Raw genomic sequence first — 27770 nt, 5'->3', positions numbered from 1 at the left:
CTAATCCAACACTATTGGAAGCTGGAGGCATAACGCATCCTGCTGCATTAAGATATACGTGTTATATCTCCTGCTGCCATATGGCTACTACAAACCACCCTCAATGAATAATTACTAATGCAACTTGGAGAGGCCCAGTGGTTGCACACTAGTGCAGATGCAGGGGAGAGGCTTGTTACAGCTGTGCCAGTCCCTTTCATCTCTTCTACTTACAGGATTTTGGGGCTTTTACCATGAACTAGTATAGAATTTCCCATTTATTTCCCTGACAGCAGAGGAACTGGACTCCTGAAATTTCTTGAAATCAGGTGAAATTAGCTAGGAAGCAGGGAGAGACCAGAAAATATGAAAGTGGGAACACTGATCCCAATCGTTTCCAGCTTGATCCAGATTCCAGCATGAGATCAGCACATGAGTCCCAGGAGCATGTGCTGAGCTCTGATTGGAGGCCATGATCACATGATCTACTGACCCCTTGAGATCACCTGACCATCCTCCCTGCTGTTGACTGAAACTGAGGTAAACTGGCGAAATACCCTATATTATATTCTTCCTGGGGGAACAGGTATGTCACTGGGTACTGAGTCCAATGGAGAAAGGTATCCTACATTTGAGAGATGGTAAGAAGTTATCCATAGCAACCACTCAGCTTCTAATTGCCATTTTATAGATTGTGGTAGTTAAATGATGGCTGAAATCTGGTTGCTATGGGCAACTTATCTTCACTATACTATTTAAAGCTTGGAAAAACTGAATTAATCCTTAATATCTCTTTCAGACCCCACTTCACACAGGTGAGCAACTCTCTGGGTCTTAATGTATTTGCTCTATTACACTGGGTTTTCGCCTGCGTGAAAGGGTCGTCACACTATCTAAAATCAACTCCACGCCGACGTGGATAGTGGGGGTATGAAAAGGTCAGAGGATGCGTACTGCCGCCGCTCGCCACGCTTCGGGTTGGCGTTGGCAATCGGGGTGCATTTAACATTGCAAGCACCCATCAGGTGCTTGTATAATTAAAAATCGCATTGCATCGCATCGCATGCCGCTATACTGCATGCGATGCGATGCAGTACGATGAACATCATGGGCGCCTTGATAATACACAAGTACCGAAAATTGTAGTCATTTGGTTGAGATTTTATCAGATCCACAGTTCATACCTGACCCTCTCCTTCCGGGAGAAAATGCTCTGCTCCTGGACTTCCCTGGTAATGTATGATTGCCATCACCTGTGGTGAAACACCTTTCTTATCAATTACCTAGCTCCCCACAGCAGTGACGTGCGGTGAGATAAGTGGTTGGTGAGGCACTGGCTTGGTGGAGCTAGCGCAAACGGGGTCTGTGGGGAGCGCTGGGTCTGCGTTACTTCTGCGCTGACAGGCAGGTGTGGACCCTGCCACCTGCATAAGCAGCAGAGACCAGCAGAGCAGCTCCTGCCTGTCAGCGCAGTAGCAACCTGGACCCAGCGCTCCCCATAGACCCGTCAGCGCCAAGCCACCACCAGATTGCACTTAATATGTGATATTTAATAATAAGGCCCCATCATCTCACAGATATGCTATCCTATAGGGTATCCCTGTACATACTATAGGGTCTCACAGCACATACAATGAGCCAGCCCCGCCAAGTCTACTGCAACCCACAGGTGGCACATGAGCGATGCCCGGACACAGAGCGGCTGCCAAAAGTGTGAAATATGAATAGCAGAGTCTGGTGGCCACTATGACAGGTAGAAAGGAGGTGGCATGGCTGGATGGAAATCCTGGTAGTATGACAGGGGTGACTATCAGCAGGGCTTCTAGTTAGCAATCTGGGTGCAAGCTGACTGTACTGTGCTTGTGACAATGAGGAAAAGACTGTCACTGTCTGCCTTGAAGGGGTACATTGATGCAGTCTATTAAGGCTGTTCCTGCTGTGCTATAACCTAATGGCCGTGTTCTGGCTGGGGAAGAGTAGAACAGGGTACCTGTCTTCGATTGCCAGCTCCAGACTGTTGCCTCTCTCCTCATGGGTCCTGGTCACACTGCCTGTCCCCTCATTCACTGAAAATATGCTTGCGCAGCTCCTCTGCCTCCGCGGTGTGTGATGGTTGGTGCACCCACTGTGGCGCTGGACTGGAGGCATGCACAGTAACTCTTCTGGCTGGAGGGACTCGGCTCTGCACTCCCATCCCGCCATCTCCCGCACGACTGACGTGTGCGTCCGCTCCCCGTCCAGCCTGCTCCCCTCCAATCTCTCTAGTCTCCACCCACTGCTCTGTCCCAGCAGCGCTCCTCTCCGTCCGGCGTCCACACCAAAATAGGCTGCGGCTAGCAAGAAGGAGGGCACCGGCAGTGAGGAGAGCTCCAGCGGGCGATTGTAGTGATGAGAGAGCAGGCAGTGAGGAGCCGGCGGGCAGGAGTTGATTTTGCGTCCGGCAGCATGGAGCAAAATCAGCAGACCTCCATCTGTAGAAACGCCTCAGTGACGTGCTTTCTGCCTATATGAAAGCACACCCCTGTTACTGAGGCAGATGTGATTGCCCAATCCATCTGCCTCAGTGACAGGGGTGTGCTTTCATATATGCAGAAAGCACATCCCTGTCACTGAGGCACTTCTACAGGTGCCGTTTCTACAGCTTTCTTGAATGGGATTTAAAAGCCTGGTGCTTTGCCCTGCCCACTGCCCGCCCCCATTTTCTGGCTCTTAACATTGTCAGCGGGAGGCACCGCTCTTGGTGCCTCCTAAACCAATAAAAACAGGGGGTAAAAAAGATAATAATAATATAAAGCATATATTTATGATACATAATAAGTATTTGCTTTGTATTATTTTATTATGTTGCTCAATAATGACAGGGGAGGCACTGCCTCCCCTGCCTCCCCTGACTGCACGTCCCTGCCCCACAGGTGATGGCAATCATACATTACCAGGGAAGCCCAGGAGCAGAGCATTTTCTCCCTGAAGGAAAGGGTCAGGTAGGCAACCATGTAAAATTATTTCATAATCAATGTCTGGTGTTATGACAGTAAAAATGTATGAACATCTATAGGGCTATTTTTTTATTATGTTAATGTCTGTTGGGGAATTTCTGCTTAAATCATATTTGCTTTGTTCCTTACATACTACATGACAAAAGATACAAAGTGTGGGGGGGGGAGTGTGTTCCTCTGCTGGTGAAAGTGGAGGTCTGCAGGTTTCATTTGTAAAAGCTCAGCGGTCTTTCCTCTGCTAATAGATAAGCAAAACTGATACTTGTAAACTACTATAATGATAAATTACCAAAAGTCGACCAACTTTCACAGCATTATTTAAATTGCTTATTTACTATAGATCATTTCTAATTGTCATTTGTCTACCTGTCCAAAAACGTATAAACTGACTGAAAACTGGATATTGCTTTCCTGTTGCCCAAAACCTACCACATGTTATTTCTACATCACAGACTAATCACATTTGGTACCCCCTCGAACTTGGCATAGAGGGATGACATTTTGAGGATGCATGCATCATAACAAGAATCATGATACCCAGTTAGCAAACTCTTTTTTTGCTTTGCATCACACACCACCTGTGTATTTATGCCTATTAAAAGCTAATGTAGGTCTTCCTGAGGTGGACGAGGGGTCTCATGACTAGTGTGAGTATTGAGCACGCAGCACCTTGTGCAGTCCTGATACTTTATGTATGTCAGGGCTCGGGTCTCTGGTGTTCCCGGCTGTGGCAGCAGTGGCCCAGTGGTGCATGCTGGGAACTAGAAAACAGGAGGCTTTAGGTAGGGACAGTACATAGAAGTATCACTGGCACAGCTAGGTGGGGGGAGTGATGAGACTCTAGTCAGAGGTGCGGAGTCTAACACCACCGACGGTTTTCACCAGGGACCCCCGCAAGGAGGTTTGGACTCCGCTGCGCTCGGTGGTGAGGTCACGGCCCTCTGACCTGAGTTCCCCACAGCTAACTGGCCAGTCACTGTAGATGGACAGTGACAGTGGCAGTGAGCTTGGAACTTGGTACTTGGTCTGCGCGGGCCTGGAAGGCCGGAGTGATAGCAGTGGCTTGGGAGCCGGCATGGAGTGTTGACGGCTTGTAAGCCGACACGGTAATGTAGACGGCCTGGGAGCCGGAGAGTAGAGGCAAAAGTAGCTGGTTCAAAAATCACACAAACCTGTCAGTTAAAGTGTATTATTTCGTCACTTTTGCAGATGTCAATTTTGAAACCAATCGTTAGTAAATCTCCAGTTCTATCGCAGGGTTGCCGACCCTCCCGGAATTACCGGGAGGATCCCGAAAATTGTGTCCTCCTCCCGCCCCCTGGAAAGGTGGGCAACCCTCCCGGATTCCGGGGGACCCCCACGCCACCCCCGATTGCGGCGTCTTCTCCATACCTTTGGATTGAAATGCGTCAATACGCGGGTCTCAGAGGAGGAGGCGGAGCTAAAATCGCGTCATTTTAGCCCAGTCCCCTCCACGGAGATCCGTGAATTTTGTTTTTTACCATCCTGGGGGCGGGGCTTAATGATGTAAAGCTCAAGCCACGCCCCCCGAACTGCAGCTGGAAGTCTTCTCTCCGGGCTTCTCCCAGAGAGGAGACAGAAAAAGTCGGCAACCCTGTTCTATAGAGTTGTGTGAAAAAGTATATATTGTTGTTCCTATTTAGTAATTTGACCCTATATTATCAGATAGAGTTTATGTATTAGTTACTTCTGACATGATATCACTTACTCATAAATGATTTATTGTAGTCATATAATTGAATTACTACATGTTTCACTGATTTAACAGTATTAAAAAATGTTATGTCAAGGCACATTAAAACAATGGTTGTTTAAAGAAGTATAAAAAAAAGTTGCTTTTAACCCTTTAAGTGCCAAAATCTCTGTGAGAGATGTTCTAAATATCTGCTAAAATGCTAGCATCGTATGAGGGGGGCGTGACCACGGCGCACGTGAGGGAGTGAGCGTGTCCCTGCCTTCCCTGTGCCGCCGGCTGCCTGAAAATTATCCCCCCCGCCTCGTGGAGCGCCAAGCCAGCCCGGACGCCAGTGAGAGAGGCTACCCAGGCATAAGCAAGGGATCGTACCTTCAAGCCGGCCCTTGGTTGCGGAGGTCCTCGGCGGGCGCTGTTGGTGAGCGGTGGAGTGTACTGGTGCCCTGACGCGGCTGGAGAGCGCAGCCGACGTCATCAGACGGGGACACTGCCGGCTGGGCAGCGGTGCGCTGTGTGTAGCGGCGGCCGGACAGCAGAGGAGACAGCAGAGACCCCGCACAGCGTACCCACACAGTGACCCCACTCAGTGAACTCCTACAGCGTATCCGTGCGCCCGTGGCTTTTGGTGGCAGCTTGAGCCCGGGCAGAAAGAGGAGTGGAGTCGCGGTAGTGAGGAAGCTGCTGCTTGGTGGCCTGGGTGAGAGACAGACACCAAGTATTGGTCTGGCTCCAGCAACATTGGTTGAGAAACCCGGCGGCCCTGGGGATTTGAGGGCCAAATAAACTGCCTGTGTGGCTTGGTGGAGGCGCTCTGGTCCCAGGGTGAGAGCTTGGGCCTGGAGCTGGAGGTGAGCACAGCTGGCAATAATGGGTCTGAGATCAAGCCAAAAGATTCTGGTGGATTAAAAGCTGCATCTGCCTGGAAGGAGGTTTGCTGAGTACAAGCTGCAGGAGACTGAGATCTATTATTGGTGCGGCCGTGAGTAATTCCATCTTAAACACTGTATTATAAAGCAGGGTGCAATAAAATAAAAGCATGGGGAAAAATGGTCAAACAGCTGCGGCAGCGAGACTGTATAAATACGCCCGGGCTCAGTCCCAGGTAGGAACTAGTTCACAACCTAATACCCCCATGACAACCCCGGTAAAAAGTAGCAGCACTCCGCAACTCCCTGAAGTCACATTACAGCAAGTGCTAGATGCTGTTAATAATTGTGAGATTCGCCTTAGGGAACAACTGAATCAAGTCCAATCCGACATGACATTATTGAGAAATGATGTGCAAAAAACGTGTGAAAGGGTGACTGAAGTGGAAAATCGTGTGTCAACATTAGAGGACACAGTCACACCTCTACATTCTCAGGTTAAAATTATGTCGGGCCAAATTACGGAGATCCGCCAGAAATTCTCTGATATGGAGGGTAGACTCCGACGGAACAATGTGCGATTTATTGGTTTCGAGGAGAGGGCGGAGGGAAATGAACCAGAAAAATTTCTGGAAGGCTGGTTAACCCAAATGTTTGGGAAAAATGCATTCTCTGCCCAGTTCGCGGTGGAACGAGCCCATCGAATTCCGGGCCGCCCCCCGGTTCCAGGGGGTCCACCCCGTACCCTGATTGCCAAAATTCTCCATTTTAAGGATCGGGACAATATTCTGCGGATGGCCAGGGAAAAAAATGATTGTATGTATAATGGGAAAAAAATCGCCACATTCCCGGACTTTCCCATTGATGTCCAGAAAGAACGGGCGAAATATAAGGACATAAAAATAAGACTGAGAGAGTTGGGTTTGAGTTATTTAATGTTTTATCCATCTAAATTGCGAGTTGTGGTGGATGGTAGCACCAAATTCTTTGCATCCCCAGGTGAAGCGGCCAGTTGGCTGGACGAGTATCACCCAGGGAGAAAGCAAGTGCTGGCCAAATAAATTGTGGAATGTGACACTGTTGCATGATGCCGAAAATAACATAGTACTAAGGTCGGCTGGGCGTCTTTCAAGGAGGAGGGGGGGGGGGGAGTGTTATCACACTGTGAGTAATGTGATAGGTATTAAGTAATAAAAAATAAATAAAAAAAAAAAGGCAGCAAAGGCACGGGGAAGGGGACGAGTCTCACTCTAGTGGTCATTAGTTAATTGCCCCTTGGGAGCAAACTATTAGGGGGAACAATATATAGTGGGATTTATATTGGGTAATAGGTATGCCTAATGGGGTAGGTCATACAGGGAGGGGGAGGGGGGTGGGGTCTGTTGAGTGTTTATGTTTGTAAAGCTGGGTACACATATATACAATTGTCGGGCCGTTCTTCCGTTCTGGGTCGGACAGCCGTTCAATTGTATATGTGTGTACACTGTCCCGTACGAGCGATAAACGGCAAAAAACTGTCTTGTCCGTCCATACTCGGTCGGTCGATGGTTCTTTGCAGTTTAATTTTCATCCGACAGGACGGCCTCATATCGGAACAAAAGTGCAGTGTGTACGCACGTTCGATCAATATGCTGCCGTCCTTGCGACTATACTGCCAAAGCTGGAACGCCCATGTGGGCGTTCCATAGCTGCATAATCTCTCCTACAGATATAGTTACAATATAATAAGTACATTGCATTCAGAACGCACACATGAATAAATCATGTGTGGAGGTGACAGGGTTAATGTAGTTCATGGAGCCGCGGCTCCGCTGCTCATGATATATCAGGCTGTCACAACATAAAGGAATTTGAGAGGCACTAGCAGACCGACAATAGCCCTTAAAATGAAGGATAATACAAGGCACAGTTGCTAATATTTCAATATGCATTACATAATGTGACACACACGGATCACCAAACTTCTATAAAGCCGGGTATGCGACTAGTCAGTTTGCGGTAGTCATCCTGCCAAACTGCTATAAAGCCGGGTATGCGAGTATAGTCAGTTTGCGGTAGTCACCCTGTAGTCGCATACCCGGCTTTATAGCAGTTTGGCAGGGTGACTACCGCAAACTGACTAGTCGCATACCCGGCTTTATAGAAATAATGAACTACAATAGTTACACTATAATAAGTACATAGATTCCATTTATGAAGTTGTAATGGCTGGACGAACATGCATATTAGATGTAAATGTGTAGCAGCAAATGATATCAGAAATAAAAAGGGTAGATTTATGAGGTGAATATACTGAACACAGTTTATTTAATCAGTGATAGTGCAATGTTACAATGTTGTCAAAACAAGTCTAGATGGTAACAATTGGAAGCAACCCATGTAACAATGTTAGATAAAAGGGTATGTGCACATATAATGTCTGAAAATGGTGAAGAGCAGCTAGATGTGGAGTTCTGGGGAAATGGAGGTTTCTCCCGATACCCGCTGTGTGCGGCCCCTCCGTCACATAGTGCTCGAGCCTGAGTACCGGAGACACAGGGTAGCTCGGGCATGAATGGCAGGCTGTAAGCGGTTAGAAGGCAGAGCGGTACCCGGGCAGCTTACACTATGGTTGCATCAGCCGGCATTCCTCTGTGTCCCTGCATCCGTGCTGCCTACTCCGCTCCCCTGTCGCTGCACCACGGTCACTGGCAGGTGCTCCACGACTATGGGAACCGGGGCAGCGGCGCTCTCACTGTGACATGAAGTCTGAGGTGACTGTGTGACACGGAGCACCAAACTCCTATAAAGCCGGGTATGCGACTAGTCAGTTTGCGGTAGTCACCCTGCCAAACTTCTATAAAGCCGGGTATGCGACTACAGGGTGACTACCGCAAACTGACTATACTCGCATACCCGGCTTTATAGAAGTTTGGCAGGGTGACTACCGCAAACTGACTAGTCGCATACCCGGCTTTATAGAAGTTTGGTGCTCCGTGTGTGTCACATTATGTAAAGCATATTGAAATATTAGCAACTGTGCCTTGTATTATCCTTAGCCATTTTAAGGGCTATTGTCTGTCTGCTTGTGCCTCTCAAATTTAACTGCGGGACCAGACCGGCATTTCTATACTGAAGTTTAGTAGACGCGTACCCCGTCACTTTTGTTTAGGTTCTGTACTCACGCCTCTTTGTTTTGGTATGCCCTTAACCCAGCCCATTATGATAATTTTGTTCATATATATCGTGTCAAAAGCCCAAATCGAGAGAGTGTGTACGGTGGTACAATCTTTTTCTTGCGACTGTTTGGACGGGAGTACATCGGACGTCGCAAGTAAAATTGTACAGGTGTGTACGCGCGTGATCGGCTGTTGTTTGTGGACGGTCCGACGGGAGTACAGTCGGCCAAACGGTTAAAAGAGACTTGGATTGTATATATGTGTACCCAGCTTTAGTTTGTACGTCTATACTCTGGCCCAATCATGAGCTCTACTGGATGGAATATTTCTGCGTGCCTTGGTGGTGTCTCTCCCCCAGGGGTGATATGTTAATGAGATAAAGCATGGTGAAGATTCTTACGTGGAATGTGAGAGGGATTAATGGAAAAATCAAAAGGACATTGGTCTTAAAACAATGTAAGAGTTTAGAGGCAGACATTATTTGTCTGCAAGAAACGCATCTTATTGGTGATAGGCTGCTCTCCCTAAGACGCCCTTGGATAGGGCATGCCTTTCATGCCCCCTTCTCCTCTATGTCAAGAGGTGTATCCTTACTGTTTAAAAAATCTCTGGTGTTTGAACCCGGGCTGGTTAAGATTGATCCGGGGTGAAGGTTTATTTTCTTAGAATGCTGTATTAATCGCGTAAGAATGTGTATCCTCACTGTGTACATCCCTCCTCCTTTTTCATATGAGGTGATTAAGGCTGCTGTTGAATTCTCTGCCGCATTCCCCGACAGCCAGGTGATTTGTTTGGGGGACTTTAACAAGGTTTTGGACCCTCAGATAGATAGGTGGGGGAAATCAGATGAGGAAGTGGCAAAAGAGGGAAAAAGATTCTCCGTATTTATGAACGAGATTGGGTGGTGGGACCCTTGGAGATTGAAATACCCTACCCGTCAACAATACTCCTGTTTCTCATCCTCATATAAAGCGTTTTCAAGAATTGACTTGATATTCATAACTCAATAAAGTCTCCCAGATAGAGTACAAAGCGCGAGGAATCTCTGACCACTCTCCAGTAGTGATGCAGATCGAACTTGAGGGGGAGGTGGGTTTTAAATATTGGAAACTGCAACCTTTTTGGCTGGAGCAGCTGGGGGAACAGGAGGAAATTGAGGGTATTATGGCGGAATTTTTTTAAATGAATAACGGGTTGTCCCAAAAGACAACAATATGGGATGCCTTTAAGGCATTTATAAGGGGTGCCATGATTAAGAAGATCGCTATACTTAAGGGAAAACATAGGGCAAGGGCCAAGGAATTGGAGACAACAATGTGCAATCTAGAGACCGAATTTCTGAAGTCAAGTCTAGAGATAGACGGGGAGGCATGGCAGCAAGCCCAAAAAGAATGGCTAGATTATTTACAGGATATAACGTGCCGAAGAGTAAGAAGGGGGGCCCATCAGTGGTATGCCAGTGCAGACAGGGCAGGCAAGTGGTTGGCAATCCTGGCCAAACAGGATCGGCCCTCAAATATAATCCCTAAAATTATATTGGAGACGGGTGAGACGGTGGTAGAGACTCCTAAGATCGTTCAGGCATTTGCGGCATACTTTGGGGAAGTCTATCGATCCCAGCTAGGTAAGGATAGGGTGGAAATTGGGGAATATTTGGAATCAATAAATTTGCCACGGTTGTCAATCGACTTGAAAGAATCTCTTGAGGCACCCATAGAATTATGGGAGGTAATGGAGGCAATTAGATCTATGCCTGCCAACAAAGCGCCTGGGTTGGACGGCTTACCAGGGAAAGTATATCAGCACTTCAGTAAAATAATGGGTCCGCAGTTGCTGAATCTGTTTCAGGCGATGGAGGAGGAGGAGAATATTACCCCCTCAATGTCAGAGGCGTCGATTATAATGATCCCCAAAAGTGGAAAGGACCCTTCTCGGATAGATTCTTATCGACCGATTTCGTTGGTTTCCTCAGACGCAAAGATATTTGCTAAGGTTTTGGGGAATCGACTGAATAAGGTGATCAATAAAATAGTACATCCCGATCAAACGGGCTTTATGGCTGGTAAGTCAACATTGATCAATCTGAGAAGGGTCTTTTCATATATTCAAATGGCGGATGGTAGGGAAGCTAATGTAGCGGTGGCGTCTTTTGACGCCAATAAAGCGTTTGACTCCATTGAGTGGGAGTATCTGTGGGCTGCCCTTAAGGCGTTCGGGTTTGGGGATAGATTCCTGGGGTGGATTTCTCTACTTTATAAAAATCCCAAAGCCAGAATGTCGATAAACGGGTTTAAGTCTCCACTGTTCCCACTTTTTAGGGGGACCAGACCAGGGTGTCCCCTTTCCCCTCGGCTTTTTGCAGTAGCGGTCGAACCATTGGCCTGCATACTAAGACAACTATTAGATAGAGGGGTGCAGGGAGCAGGTCGCGGCCTGAACCTAGTATCCTTGTATGCAGATGATTTGTTAGTGGGAGTGGCTAATCCGCAGGAAGATATCCCTAGAATTATGGAGTACATGAAGGAATTTGGGGAACACTCAGGTCTCAAAATGAATTGGGAAAAATCACACCTGTTATATGTGGGAGATAACACGTCAAGAGTTATAGCTGGGTTTCCCCTGCAGCCCACAGAAAAGTTTAGATACCTAGGGGTGTGGGTTTCAAAAACTACAACAGATTATATCCATGATAATCTTATCCCGTTAATAAAAGACATTAAAGTTAAGTGTCGATGTTGGAAAAAACTTCCCTTATCCCAGATTGGAAGGGTAAATTTAGTAAAGATGTCCATACTGCCTAGGTTGGTATACGTATTTCAACAGTCACCGGTATTCATAAAGGACGATTACTTTAAGAAAATCAATAGCATTATCTCCTCATTTATTTGGCGGGATAAGCGCCCAAGGATAAGGATGGACGTGTTGCACAGAGATAGGGATAAAGGTGGCTTGGCGGTTCCGAACTTTAAAATATACTACATCGCTGCCCAGTTGGTGCATTTATGTGCCTGGGTTCGGAACGGCGAAGCCACGGAAGAACTGGCCGGACTGATGAGCTGTGTTGAGCCCGGTCTAGCTCCACTCCAGCGACTGTTGTCAATGGATATGCGGGGACAATTACCACAAATTATAATCCAAGCAGTAAAAATATGGAGATGGGTGCATAAGATAATCAATTATGAGGGGCAGGACCCGGAAACTTCCATATTCTCCTTGGGTGCCCCTAGGCAAATAAAGGAGCAACAGGGTATGGCGGTCTGGGGTAAATATGAGGTGACACTAATTGGGCAATTCTATGGGAATGGTAATATCAAATCTTTTGATGAACTACAGGAGGAATTCGGTCTGCCTAGGCATATGTTTTTTAGATATCTTCAAGTTAGAAGTGCCCTGCAGCAGGAGGAAGGGGGTTGGCGCACAATATTGTTGAATCGCCATGTAAAAAATTTATAAAGCAACTGAGCGGTAATGGGAAGAGATTGTCCAAATTTTATGGATATCTTAATAGGTACACTCAGAGTGAGGAATTGCAGGAATTACTGGGTAAGTGGGTGGTCGACATCCCGCAGATGGCGGACATAGATTGGGGGAAGGCACTGGCAGCCCCGGGCAAGGCCACCACTTCAGCCCGTATTCAGCAAGTACAATTCAACATTCTGCACAGGAGCTATTTAACCCCAGTTAGATTAAGGAAAATTGCAGGAACACAATCTGACTGTTGCCCGAAGTGTAGGGCGGAAGTGGGGACATTCTGGCATCTCCTATGGGATTGTAAGGTGATTAAAGAGTTTTGGGATAAGATCATGGATATATTGGTGATTGTAGGAGTGCCGTGGGGGTCCCTTACAGTGCTTAACTTAGTAATGGGAGTCTGGGAGGAGGAGGACTCTGCATATGAATGGAAGGATCTTGTGATGAATGTTTCAGCTATAGCCAAGGTGATTATCGCAAGACATTGGATGGCCTCCTCGGGTCCTAAAGTTATCGAATGGGAGAACCTAGTCAATAATACATGTGAGCATGAGAGATATGTATACGACTCAAGAGGGGCAGAGAGTAAATTTGTGAAAAGATGGGGACATTGGAAACAATCAAGGTTCTATAAAGTAGTAGCCCGGAATGAGGGGGAGTGAGGGCGAGGAGTGGACAAGTGAGGCTCAGGCTGTGAATTGAGTAATTTACGGTCAATAAGTCACGTTGGATGAAATACACAATGGGGAGGGTAGATGTGATAGCCTAATTTAAAAGTTTAGTATACATTTAAATGTATTCGGTCTGCTGCAATGGGCCCGCACAGGAGGTGTTTTTTCTTGGTGTGTTTATTTTTATTTTATTATTAAATTTTTTTTTTGTTTTTGTTTTTTTGTTATTAAAACACTATTATTAAAGTCGGTCTGATATCGACTATTAACACTGATAAAACGTATATTGTATTGTACACAAAAGGTAACAATATTGTTAGTAGAAATAGCACGGAGCATGAGTAGATATACACATATATTACAACTATATTATATAATGTACGTGGGAAAATGTATGTAATTATTATTAGATGTGATTCACATGTCCTCTCCACCTCATGTATTTGCCCTTATTAACTGAGGACTTCATAAAAGGCCATAATAGTCCCTCGCATCCAATGAAATGTCTCAGTGGGATTTGAGTTATATCAATAGAAATAAAAATAAATATCCGGGTAGATAAACCTGGGTAGGGGAAGCACCAAGGTAGCTAATGACGTTAAGAAACTGTAGTATCTTAGAATGAGTAGAACCGCAGTAAAGGATAGCAAGAAGTGGGCGGTGGACTAGGCCAGGGTTTGTGCGGGGTTGGGGGGGGTGGGTGGGTAAGTGTCCGTAAATATTTTGAAGGAAAATACTGTGTAACGTATTATGTGTAATGTTTTGTGATTTGTGTGTCGTGTAAATTTTAAAATTATATAAATAAAGACTCAATTAAAAAAAAAAAATGCTAGCATCACTCACATTTGTTATATAAATTCAAATTACAAATGTTGTGTAAAAATAGATTATATTTTCTATATAAGGTAAACATTACAGGTCATTTTGGATGGTGTAATGGTTAGCATTACTGCCTCACAGCACTGAGGTCATGGATTTGATTCCCACTATGGCCCTAACTGAGTGGAGTTTGTATATTCTCCATGTACTTGCGTGGGCTTCCTCCGGGTACCCCGGTTTGCTCCCACAATCCCTACAAATTAACCCTAGAATGTCTGTGTGTGCGTGAACACATGGTCGGGAATATACATTGTAAACTCTACTGGGGCAGGGACTGATGTGAATGTTCAAATATTCTCTTAAAGTGCTGCGGAATATGTGTGCGCTATATAAGAAACTAATAATAAATAAATAATAAATTATGATGAATAAAAATGTTTGCTAGGCAATTTTCATACCTATTCTGACAGATTCACTTGGCACTCAAAGGGATAATTAACCCTCGTTAGTGAAGCAGGAGACTGTGAAAACATGTACTGTATTATGACTTTGTTCATAAATTGGGAGAGAAGCATACATACAATACACAACATAACTGGGAATAGAATACATGCCAAATATGCTTACTAAATAGAAATACACAGATTATAGGATGGAGGGCTGTTCAGAAGACAAGGCATCTTTTGTCAGGCATTGATATCCAGGTCAAAATAAATATGATTTCCAAGAACATTTTTCTACCAGAAATGATTTCACTTGTGCAAATACACTGTAGAGAACATACAAAGTACAGCACTGCCATCTACTGCAGAAGAAGAAGTATTACAAAAAGACAGGAGTTTCATTGTTCATTCGTAAGCTTAAACTTTTTTAGAACACTGCAGCGATAGGTCAACCTATGGTTGCAAAAGTGATTTATACCGCTTTCACACTGCCAAAACGTTTCAAAAACCGGTATTTTTAAACAGTATTTAAAATGGGTCTGAGCCTTCACATTGCAGTAGATTACCGTTTTAAATACAGTTTAAGTACCATTCACATCAGTCAAGCCGTTTAATCCCCTGAACATGTTTCAAGGCAGGATGCAGGGGACAGCCTATCACAGGTCTGTAATCTGTTGTTTTTACTAAATACCATTTCAGAGCCATTCTCACTGCATAAAAACCGGCTCTGAAACATGTAGGACTCTGCTTTTTAAACGTTTTGAAATACCGGTTATCTTTAACCGGTAAATCAACTCTGGCACTTTCCCACTGCAGCCTTAAATGTTTTGAAATGGGAAAAAAACGGCATTATACCATTTAACAAGTGTGGTGTGAAAGGGGTATAAGTGTGTCATCAAAGGATGTGCCGAGTGCAGCAGAGTGAGGCACCTTGCAGAAGCGAAGCCCATGTCAACCTTTTCATGTGTTAAACATTTCCATGTCAACCTTTTGTGTCGACCTTTTGGGATCAACTGAAACACTGTCAACCTATTCATTGTCAACATATTACACCACATAACAGTAAAGCCACTAGCATAGGCACTCCCAGAAAATGGGAGTGACATGCTTCCATTTTTGGGAATGCCTCCCAGCTTTGCCCACCCAATTGTTGTCAGCCTCCTGCATGCTTCTATGTAATCTGCTGCTGCATCTGTATTGGATTACTTTTGTGTTTATGATGCAGAGGTCAGTGAATCAGCATCCGACTTTCTGCTAGTCACCTGCCAAAAATGTAGACACACTCCATTTTCAGGGTTGCTGCCAAGCTCCATTCACCACCACCCTTAATGGCTTCTGCTTTGGGGCATTCCGTGTTATATTATATAACATTGCGTGTTATATTATATTATTTATTATATATTATAATTATATATTACAATACACAGACTGTGTACTTGGTAAAAATATCCTTTATTGCGCCCTACGCCATTTCAGGATATATATATATTGGTACTCTTTACCTAGAACGGCGCCCACGATGTCCATCGCGGTCATCGGGGGTAAAAAATTGCGGGCATCGCATGCACTAAAAAAAATGGGTGCGACACGATGCCCGCGATTTTCCCATAGGGATCAATGTTAAAAGTGTGATTGGACGCGATTTTAGTGTTAAATGCCTCAATGCCCGCGATTTTTCCATAGGAAACAATGTTAAATGGGCCACAGAGCCCTAATAGTCCCCCTGAAGTCTTAAATGGCCCCCACAATTTTTAACGCCACCCCACGATCAACGTGAACCCGAAGCGTGGCGAGCGCAGCGAGCCCGCGAGGGGCGGCGGTACGCGTCCTCCGACCTTTTCATACCCCCACTATCCACGTCGGCGTGGAGTTGAGAATAGAATAGTGTGGCGAGCGCGGCGAGCCACCGAGCCCGAAGCGTGGCGAGCCCCGCGAGGGGACGCGGATACCTGTGAAGCCCGCGAAGGGACGCGTTTACCTGTGAAGGTATCCGTGTCCCCTCGCCACGCTTCGGGCTCGGTGGCTCGCTGCGCTCGCCACACTATTCTATTCTCAACTCCACGCCGACGTGGATAGTGGGGGTATGAAAAGGTCGGAGGACGCGTACTGCCACCCCTCGTGGGCTCGCTTCGCTCGCCACGCTTCGGGTTGACGTTGATCGTGGGGTGGTGTTAACAATTGTGGGGGCCATTTCTGACTTTAGGGTGACTATTTGGGCTCTGTGGCCCATTTAACATTGTTTCCTATGGAAAAATCGCGGCCATTGAGCCATTGAACACTAAAATCGCGTCCAATCACACTTTTAACATTGATCCCTATGGGAAATCGCGGCCATCGCGGGCATCGCATCGCACCCGTTTTTTAGTGCATGCGATGGTCGCCGTTCTAGGTAAAGAGTACCTATATATTATATATATCCCGAAACGCCGTAGGGCGCAATAAAGGATATTTTTACCAAATATGCTGCTTTTCTTCTATTGGTGTGTATATATATATATATATATATCCAAACCAAAAGTGTTATATAGCGCCCTGTATATTAGTCAGGATATTTCCTGTCTTTCCCTTACAATATTAGATGGACCATAAACAATTTTAAAGTAGAAAACATTTATTTAAAACATTTAAAACAGAAACCTCATAACATTTTATGGAAGGTTTTTCTAATACAGATGTACTCCTTGGTTTATGGATCACAATAGTAGTCAAGGGTAACCATTGACTACTATTGTGATCCATAAACCAAGGAGTACATCTGTATTAGAAAAACCTTCCATAAAATGTTATGAGGTTTCTGTTTTAAATGTTTTAAATAAATGTTTTCTACTTTAAAATTGTTTATGGTCCATCTAATATTGTAAGGGAAAGACAGGAAATATCCTGACTAATATACAGGGCGCTATATAACACTTTTGGTTTGGATATTGGCTTTTCGATCTCTCTAGTAGGGGATCAAGTGTTATCAAGCGACCGACACAGCATAGCGCAAATTCTGGAGATATTGTACAATATATATATATATATATATATATATATATATATAAAACATACAATATGGTCAGGAATTGCGCTTAAAGTGGGTCTTTCGACCAGCTGCACCTCTGGAACGACTCTCCTGTTAGCGAGAGACAAAAGATAGAATACAAAGAAGGGGGGTTGTCCAGAGTGCGCTTTGATGGTACCACCTAGCCAGAAAGGGTATATAGTCCCAAATCGGTGTGATCTTGCAGTCACTTATGTTCAGACGGAGTGTTCAAAAATAATACCGAAGACTTCGAATATGAAAAGACGTTCTTTATTAGAAGCCCAACGCGTTTCGTTTACACGACTTCATCAGGGGCAAAGGCAAGGCCTGATATGGCCAGAAATCCAGACAAAGGCAAAAAATGGGCAGTGTCCCTTTACACGTACAGGTTAAAATCAGTGTGGGTAGGTATGGAAGCTAAACGCCAAGGATAATAAATCCAAATATAACTCCTTCAAAGGACCAAAAGGTATATGTAACCAAGGGGGTGGGATCCAAGGTGTGGGTTTAACCCACAGGCTAGAGGGAAAGGGTTTCCTTTCTCACAATCAGCAAAATAAAATCAAATATAATAGAATCCGCAGCAGGCGAATGTAGATGCTTACTCCACTGCAAGCCAGGATAGCTACACATATATATATATATATATATATATATATATATATATATATATATATATATATATATATCAAGGTTAGCTACGGCACTCGTAGGACTTTGCAGAAAACACAAACACAGACACTGGGGTCCGGGGGCAACGTTTCGGTTTTAATCAACCGTTTTCAAGCTTGAAAACGGTTGATTAAAACCGAAACGTTGCCCCCGGACCCCAGTGTCTGTGTTTGTGTTTTCTGCAAAGTCCTACGAGTGCTGTAGCTAACCTTGTTATATGGTGTGTTTTCACACTCTAACTGGCACCGAGGCAATACTGGACATTATACTTAAGGAGTGCCAATCCATACAAAGACTATATATATATATATATATATATATATATATATATATATATATACGGGTGCTTCGAGCCGGCACTGCCTCAATGGTGATCTTTGATGAATAACAATAGCAAAAAGAAGTGGGTTCTGAAGCTAATCACAGACCACACCACGGCACTCCAGGGATTTTTGAAGAAATGCAAGAAGCTGTTTAATGACGTTTCGGGGGTCTCAGCCCCCGTCTTCAGATAACAGTACTGTTATCTGAAGACGGGGGCTGAGACCCCCGAAACGTCATTAAACAGCTTCTTGCATTTCTTCAAAAATCCCTGGAGTGCTGTGGTGTGGTCTCTGATTAGCTTCAGACCCCACTTCTTTTTGCTATATATATATATATATATATATATATATATATATATATATATATATATATATATATATATATATATATATATATATGGAAAAAGTGTAGTGCCCCTAATATTGCGCTTATAGAAAGAGCAGCACCCCTATAGAACCTTCCTGTAAGAAAGGTACAAGAAGGACATCTAAAAACAAAGAATAGAGGTAGGCTATATCACCTATACCAATACTTTTAGATTCAAATAAATCCATAATTTGTAAAAACAAATGAACATTTATTACATTTTTTCAAAATTCATCAGCGTTTTTACAGATGTAATATGAAAGATCAATCCGCAGCCAACGCGTTTTGTCCCTCAGGACTTCATCAGGGGCAATGAATAAATCTCTAGAGGTACTAGATACTCTGGTAAAAGTGGAGGTGATAAATCCCTCAAAGCCAAGAAAGTTTTTTTTGGTATTGTAGTCTTAAGTGCAATACAATAGATATTTTCTTGGTTGCCTCAAGTGGGAAACCGCTGTATAGCACAGGTCCTCAGAGAGCCAGTGTCTATATATGACCAGATTAAACAATGTATTAGAATGTATAACATCTTGTTGCAAAAGTTGATTGCTTTTTGTTCTTATACTTTTAGTTATGCAGACGTTGCACATTTCAGAAGCACTTAAAAGCTAAATTATTTTCAACTGATCTAATCAGAGCTTTCAAAGGCATAGGAATGTCAGCTTAAGGGAGCGCAGGGGGCCAAAATGGCCCCTGGAGCAGGATAAGGGGGTGGGGCGCTAGGCACCCTGCAGGTCAACGGCGGGAAACCTGGGTTCGGGGGGATGGGGGGGGAGGCAGCAGCCAGAGTAGCCGGTCCCCTTCTTGTCACCTAGCCACGAGGAGGGCCAGTGGGAAAGGACAGGTTTAATTGAGGGGGGAGTTAGCAGCAGCAGGAACAAAAGCAGAGAGCAAGGGGTCTGAGTTCACTCATCACCCAGCTAGGACAGAGACACATCTTCAGCAGCTCCAACACTTATATCCAGCAGAACAAAGGAATCAGCAGGGGGCAGTTACTGCATTCCAAGAAGGCCTGTAGCAGTCCCAGCTGAGTGCACATTGCACAGAGTTTTTCCAGCAGCACACCCAGCCGCACTCGCAGTCATCCCAGCGAGTCCTTCCATATCAAAGAAGGTCAAGGGCCATGGAGATCAATCAGGCAGCGGCAGCATCGCAGACAGCATCAAGGAGCAGCATGGAGGGAGGTAAAAAGCCTCAATATCGTCCTGAGAGAAGCAGCAGCAGGCCAGCAAGGTTCAGAAAGATGGATGCAGGTCAGAGGGGAGCTTCCGGTCCGAGAGGAAGGCAGCACATGCAGACAAAAAGAAGCGCACGGGCGCCATCTGGTGGTTGGAGGAAAGAATTGCATAGCAAGCCAGTTCAACAAGGTTTATCAAGCATCCGGCCAGCAGCACGTGGACGTAGAAGGGTAATACCGACCAGTGCAGGAGGGGCATCACTGCAGGGTGAGAGCAAGCGTGCGAGGGGGGAGGGAATGCCTGAGGCCACGGGATCAGAGGGGCATGATTCAGGGGAAGAGGGCCACAGCAGCAACTTTATACGCCAGGCCCAATCGGACACGCCAGGAGGGGTGCAGGGGGGTATGCCGGGACACGGGGGGGAGGGGGGAGGCAGCAGGCAGAACATATCAGGGTCTCCAGGGGTACGGGGAAAGTGGATCTTCCTAGCGGAAACCCAGAGCTACAATAGCCCTGCTCGGCAGCCCAATTTCACCCCAAGTCGTAGGGGGGGACGGGAGGATTTCCAGGAGCCAGCGGCGGGGGGCGGGAGCCATGGTCATTTCGCCCACTCCCCCCATTTTGTTTCCCCCCCCCGGAGGGGGTATTGCAGTCCCACTGCCCCTACCAATGGGCAGCGGCCACAGATTTTTGATACCCCAAGGGCGCAGGGGCCAGAACATCTTGCTGAGGAGGAGCAGATACAGGCATTGTTGACACAAGCCAGAGGGGGGTTGGGGGGATCTTGCCACGGAACAATTGGGGACGCACTGGCCCATGCCTCGACCAGCAGGGCGGCAACACATCAAGGGGGAAGTGGTTTGACCCATGCCTCGGCCAGCAGGGTGCCAGCGCAATCGGCGGGGACAGAGGCCGTCGCCCAGACAAGCGCGGTTCAAGGAAGCAGCGGATCAGCAACGCACGGAATTGGTGAGATAAGCAATGTGTGTAATGTATATGCAGGTATTGATGCAGTATTGCAGGGTAGCAATGTGAAATATGTTGCTGTATCTGATGTTGCCGGGGGTAGCAGCCAGAGCATAGCGGAAGGTGCGGGGGCATTGCCAAGCGGCAGCAGCAAGCATAACATCGTAGTCGATAGTATAGGCGCAGGGGAGGTGGCGCTCAGTGGTGCCAACCAGAGCGTTGCAGGAGATAGCGACTCAGAGTCAGATGACGACGAGAAGTGCAAGGAGTTGAAAGAACGGTTACGTTTGGCCCGGGAGAGCATTAAAAAGAAGAAGTTAGCAGCGCCAGGGGCGGATGCACTGCTAAGTAAAATGGGGCAATCCGAGGCCGGGAAGTCCGAGTTTTTGCACCAGGGAGGCGAGCCAGATCACACACTCAGCGCACTAGAAGCGCATCTACCCGCGAAACTTAGAAAGGAGATCGTGAGGGGCGATTTCATAGATATATGCTCCCTTACGGAAAACGGCTGGAGGGAGAAAGACAAATTCTGTGAGAAAGGGAGTTGGCAGAGGGAATCCTACAAAACTATACAGCATTGGGTATCGGGAATGCTGGCGTACGCAGGTTGTTACGTGCAAGCGTACCCCAACATGCTAATGAACATGGTAAAATATGTCAACCTGATATATAGCATGCACAACGATTGTGGCGGCCAGGCTTGGCGCAGATATGATGAGGCATTTAGGCTTAGGTCACAGGGACATAAGCCCATCAAGTACGGCACCAGGGACATGGAACTATGGTTTAAGACACAAACAGAGGCCCTGGCAGAGAAGAGTGGGGTGATGCAGAAGTCAGCAGGGGGGCCCAGCACGCACAAACAGGACAAGCTTAAATGCTACTTGTTTAACGATGCAGAGTGCACCAGGCAGTCCTGTAAGTTTAAACACGCATGTACAATCTGTAGCGGGAATCACCCAGCGAAGGATTGCTATAAGCAGACAGGTCAGCACAGGGACAAGGCACCCGGAGCGACAGTCGCGGAAAAAAGCACCTAGCCCAGGGAGGCTAGGGGGGATCTGGGGGTGGCCATCCAGATACCCTAGGAAGGCAGAGGCCAAGCGGTTGCAGGAGGGCTTCCCGGAGGGTTTTAGGGTCCTTATAAGGAAGCCCGTCTGGCCCAGCGCGGGTTACATGGTATATGCAATGATTAGGGGAAGGTGGGTTTAAGGTAAAGACATGGGCACACTGGACAGGCTTACACTGTATATACAGTGCGAGCAGAGGCACGTTAAATTTCCCTGGGTCAAACTGCAAAGGTATTGCATGTTGTCCCCTTGTTTTGCTTAGAAGGTGTCCCAGGCAGCAGATATGCTGGGAGAGATAGTTCCACAAGCGCCCAGGGGCAGCCCCCACCTTCCCAGATAGGGTGAGGAAATACTTTGATGCTAGAGTGATACAATTGAGGACACTTCCGGCTCCCCCACCCCCGTTGGTTTTAGGGCAGGAAGGCACACAGCTTGGGGTCTTTGAAAGGAGAGGCCAAACGCTGATAGCAGGTTCACTCCAGGGGGGGGGGGGAGTAGTACACATGGTTCACAAGGCTGGGACAGCTGGTTTATTGGAAGCAAACAGCTGGGCAGGAAAAACATGCAGGCAAGTTAATTAATCATTTGTTTATTTACGGTTTCAGAGATAGTGCAGCTGTGTCTGGGGCACCTGACACTGGTAGACAGTGATTAAACAAACTGGTAACAGCAAACAAAATATGGCAGGCTTGCCTGAGAGGGAGTTTTCAGGGCAGTCTGGACGAAATGGATGGGAGATATTGGGTGGAAAGTGAGGAGATATATGCTGTGCAGTAGGGTTGATGGCTCTATATGCGAGTAGAAGTGTTTTAGGTTGAATACAGTAAATGCAGGCAACCAATGTGGAGTGGCAGAGTGGAGCTGCAGGCAAATGAGTGTCTTCCTGGGAAGATCAGCATAGCAGCAGCATTTGAATGTATGGCAAGGGCCATATGGTGATTATGTTTTTAGATGCATTTGCACGATCCGGGTGGCAGGAGGTTACTGGGGGGGCAACCAGTGGGGAACGGTCACAGTCCGGTGGGAGGAGTCCCATGCAGCGCAGGTGAGGAGCCGCAAAGTGCATAAGTTGCGGAGGAAGGTGGTGTTGCTAGGGCAGGGTGGGGGCTTCGGTACCCGGCGCGCCGGGAACCTCGTGTGGCGGGGAGGGAGCGGTGCACAAGGCAGGAAATGTAGGGGAGTTACAGAATGCCTCGCATACTCACCATTAGGCGGCCGCACGCCTGGTTCCAGCATTAATACGGCAGGGGCCATACGGGTTGCGTGCCAGGTAGGGTGAGGTGCGGATGGTAGCTGATCCCATAATGGTAAGGGGCGTGTTCACGTGAGTCACATGACGGTGGCTGGCACGGCCCATAGCGTGTAGGGGGCGTGTTCACGTGAGTCACATGGTGGTGACTGGCACGGCCCAGGCGGTACCAACTTGGTAGGGGGCGTGGTCGCGTACCCACGGCGGTGGAACGGACACGTCCCAGGGGTACCACATTAGCAGGAACAGAGCGCACCGCTCCCCTTTCTATCCCTTGCCCTGCAAAAGTGTTTGGTTATGATTATGGATTTGTGAAATAAAGCTGTGACCATTTTAATTGCCACAAACTATGTCGTCATGTTTCCATTATTTCGTTGACCAGAGCGGGGTGCCGGTAAGTCGCCCTCTCCCGCCTTAAGGGAGCGCAGGGGGCCAAAATGGCCCCTGGAGCAGGATAAGGGGGTGGGGCGCTAGGCACCCTGCAGGTCAACGGCGGGAAACCTGGGTTCGGGGGGATGGGGGGGGAGGCAGCAGCCAGAGTAGCCGGTCCCCTTCTTGTCACCTAGCCACGAGGAGGGCCAGTGGGAAAGGACAGGTTTAATTGAGGTGGGAGTTAGCAGCAGCAGGAACAAAAGCAGAGAGCAAGGGGTCTGAGTTCACTCATCACCCAGCTAGGACAGAGACACCCACCCACCCAGCCCAGTTGTTTGGGTAAAAGCCGGGGAAAGGCACTTGACAGGTGTCAGGTTGTAAATCTTGGTACTTGTGAGTTATCTGGGCGCCCGATTTTTGGTCGTATACGCATCGCGTCGCATCGCATGGCATCGTATGTTAACCAAATGGCATGCGATGCGACGCGACGAGATGACCACCCGAACCCGATTTTACATCGGGTACTATGTAAAGTGATCACGTCGCATCGCATGTTAACCACATGGCATGCGATGCGATGCGATGCGATACCACCCGATTTTTGCAGTGTAAAACCCCCAAGAAAGTGTCCCAAAAAGTGACACAATGTCAGTCCCATCCCCATTGTTAACGCCACTCCACTATCAACGTGAACCCGAAGCGTGGCGAGCGCAGCGAGCCCGCGAGGGGCGGCGGTACGCGTCCTACGACCTTTTCATGCCCTACTATCCACTAGGGCGTGGAGTGAGAATATAATAGTGTGGCGAGCGCAGCGAGCCACCGAGCCCGAAGCGTGGCGAGCGCAGCGAGCCCCGCGAGGGGACACGGATACCTTCACAGGTAAGCCCGCGAAGGGACGCGCTTACCTGTGAAGGTATCCGTGTCCCCTCGCGGGGCTCGCTGCGCTCGCCACGCTTCGGGCTCGGTGGCTCGCTGCGCTCGCCACACTATTATATTCTCACTCCACGCCCTAGTGGATAGTAGGGCATGAAAAGGTCGTAGGACGCGTACCGCCGCCCCTCGCGGGCTCGCTGCGCTCGCCACGCTTCGGGTTCACGTTGATAGTGGAGTGGCTGTGAGCATCCAATATCATTCATCCATATCATGCATATCTGACACATTAAGGACAACTGAATTAAAGGTAATAACTGTGTAATTAACATAAGAATGAAATAAATTAGAATAACAAGTAATCATAAAGCACACAATAATCAATCAACATCATGATTTATCAACTAACGTGAGCGCATGCAGAATACGCTCAAATGTGTTGTCTCTCGCCAGGCATTTTCGCCACATGAACTCCTGCATGTAGGAATCTAGATGATGGCGGGCTGTGCCCCGCTGGCGTTTGTTGCGCCATTTTGCACACCCCCATAGTCGCTCAATGTTCTGTGTGTGTGCACCAGTCTCTGGGTCGACGAAGTTGAAGCGGTGATTTACCCGCAAGTGGCTGTAACCAGCCCGCTCCAGTTCACTAGTTTGGTAGGCGCGCCAGCAATCACTTACGATGGTGCTGCCAGGTGCCACGTGCTGCACAATTGCACCAATGAGAGTGGGTGCATCTCGTTTGGGAACTGCAACCATAAAACAGTCCCCTGTCTCCCGGCACACTCCTCCGAACACCCACTGCTGTGGGAGTACTCTGCCAACATTGGCCTTGCGTTTGACAAACAGGGTTTCATCAACCTCCACCATTTTGCCTGGGCCTCCAATCTGCTGCTGTGGCTGTGCCATTAAATCACATTGGCATGCCTCCCGCATCAAGGCGTTGTAAAAAATGGTGCTTTTATTGCAGATTTTTAAATTCTTTGCACAGAATTCAATTGATGTCAGTTCATCGCACCAGCACCAGATAAACCGCAGGATCGTCATGAATGGGAGCCTGCACCCAGGATAGAATAGGGAGGCCCGCAGACTCTGTTTTTTGCTGCAGCTTTTAATATAGCAGCGCCATTTGCGCTCTTTCAGGGACAGGCGCATAGGGTGGCCATTTGGGCATGTGGCAGTCAATGGGAGCAGCCCTTTCTCCTGCAGGAATGCGACTGTCTCTTCCTCTGTTTTTGGGAGGCTGAAGATGCCATCAACCACAGCCATTTTGGCAATAATAGTGTAAGGGGTGAAATGGGCCAGGTGTAAGGGGCCAAATGGGGCAATATTGGGGTAAATGTCCAATAATTCACCTCAGAAACGCTGTAAATCAATATCTGTCACACTCAAACACTTGCTCTCTCCTCTGGAAGCTACCTCACACTGATTTTCTGCCAGATGTGCCAGAGGGCGGGTTTAAAAATGGGCGGGAAGTGTAAACATCGCGTCGCGTCGCATCGCATCCCATTGTATACCATACAATAAGCATACGATGCGACGAGATACGACGCGATGGAAAATCGCGTCGCATCGCGTCGCATCGTATGCTTATTATAATGGCATGCGATGACCACATCGGGCGCCCGGATAACTCACAAGTACCTAAATCTTGTATGGGACAGGTTTGAAGATGTTGTAGTTGTCACATCGAAATGTTGTGTTAAAAAAAAAAAAAAAAAAAATGATAATTAATAAAAAAAAAAAAAAAAAAAAAATTATTATAATATTGAAAAAAAAAAAAAAAAAAAAAATTAAAAAAAAAAAAAAAAAATTGGAAAATAAAATAAAGTATATATACCGTTTGCATACTGGTTGGATTATGTTGTATAGCAAGACTATATTGGCTAGGAGTGTAATTGTAACGTTGTCTTTGGTTGTCATTGTCATTACGGTGTATAAGATGCTTGAATAAGAATGTTGTCACAGTATTGCGGGGAGGGAGCGGTGCACAAGGCAGGAAATGTAGGGGAGTTACAGAATGCCTCGCATACTCACCATTAGGCGGCCGCACGCCTGGTTCCAGCATTAATACGGCAGGGGCCATACGGGTTGCGTGCCAGGTAGGGTGAGGTGCGGATGGTAGCTGATCCCATAATGGTAAGGGGCGTGTTCACGTGAGTCACATGACGGTGGCTGTCACGGCCCATAGCGTGTAGGGGGCGTGTTCACGTGAGTCACATGGTGGTGACTGGCACGGCCCAGGCGGTACCAACTTGGTAGGGGGCGTGGTCGCGTACCCACGGCGGTGGAACGGACACGTCCCAGGGGTACCACATTAGCAGGAACAGAGCGCACCGCTCCCCTTTCTATCCCTTGCCCTGCAAAAGTGTTTGGTTATGATTATGGATTTGTGAAATAAAGCTGTGACCATTTTAATTGCCACAAACTATGTCGTCATGTTTCCATTATTTCGTTGACCAGAGCGGGGTGCCGGTAAGTCGCCCTCTCCCGCCTTATAACTTTGGGCCTGATGTTACCTGGAAATGCAGCCACTGCTTAGTTAGAAACTGAAGCGTGTAGCCCTGCACTAGTGGACATTTTGGGCTTTAGAAATGTACTTTATGTAATACTAGCAATTAGACTTTCCTATTAATGGAAAAATAAACATCAATTGGGTCATTGTTTCAATTAAACATATTTCATTTCTGATGTAGGTTCATAAGAATTGCTACATACTGTTCTTTAAATGGAAACGTTGTAACCAGCTTAAAACCATCGAGACCATCGTTCAACAGATAGAAAGAACATGAATCCTCTCAACCCCAAAAGAAGAAAAAGTTTACAAAATACAGTTGAGGGAAATCAAATGGTTTTGAAACCTCCACCTGAGGCGGAATGTCTCCTAAAAAATGCAATTCCACTGGCTGGGTCTGAGAGACAAAACAATGAATCTCAGGAACAAATTAAACACATTAAAAACAAACTCAGTGAGGTAAGCTGCTATGTGTGTGGGATTTGTGTGTAATAGAGGGCACTATATTAAAAATATGGTTTAAAGGTTGTCTCCCAAGGGATTATGGGGATTATTCTGGTTCACTCCTTCTGGCAAACTCCTTAGATGGACAAAACCATGTGCACTGCAGGGGGGGCAGATGTAAAATGTGCAGAGATAATTAGATTTGGGTGAGTTATTTTGTTTCTGTGCAGGGTAAATACTGACTGCTTTATTTTTACACTGCAATATAGATCTCACTTTGAAATAAAACCCCACCAAAATCTAACTCTCTGCACAAGTAACATCTACCCCAACTGCAGTGCACATGGTTTTGTCCATCTAAGAAGGAATTTGCCAGAAGGAGTGAACCAGAATAACCCCCTATATCTCTTTTTAATTAAAAATCCCTATTCTACTATATTAGGGGCATCCACACAGCACAGATTGCCCTATACCGATTCAACTGCTGCTAAATCAGGCTGATTCCTATAGGCTTAAGCCTCTTACACACTAGGTGACCCTGGCCTCCGTTGATGCCTTCCGCGGCTTGCATAGTTACCGTGGCATTTGCACATGCAGGGGGCATT

General features: G+C 46.8%; 1 protein-coding gene across 15 annotated transcripts in view; it reads left to right on the top strand.

Annotated features, from left to right (window-relative positions):
* The first annotated feature begins 474 nt into the window (after window positions 1-474).
* Window positions 475-27770, top strand: part of CCDC7 (coiled-coil domain containing 7) — a 178964-nt gene continuing 151668 nt past the window's right edge. For 14 of the 15 annotated variants that reach the window (XM_083188854.1, XM_083188862.1, XM_083188867.1 and 11 more), the window contains exons 1-2: window positions 475-519; window positions 26903-27180. In XM_083188854.1, the coding sequence (XP_083044980.1) occupies window positions 26995-27180 (186 nt within the window). In that variant the 5' untranslated portion in view covers window positions 475-519; window positions 26903-26994. Of the gene's footprint in view, window positions 566-26902; window positions 27181-27770 lie in introns of all 15 variants that reach the window. The other variant, XM_083188853.1, reaches the window with a different exon arrangement.

This window comes from Crinia signifera, chromosome 5 (assembly GCF_055691185.1).
Source record: "Crinia signifera chromosome 5, ASM5569118v1, whole genome shotgun sequence".
NCBI classification, from domain to species: Eukaryota; Metazoa; Chordata; class Amphibia; order Anura; family Myobatrachidae; genus Crinia; species Crinia signifera.
This window is presented reverse-complemented; position numbering and strand designations above follow the sequence as displayed.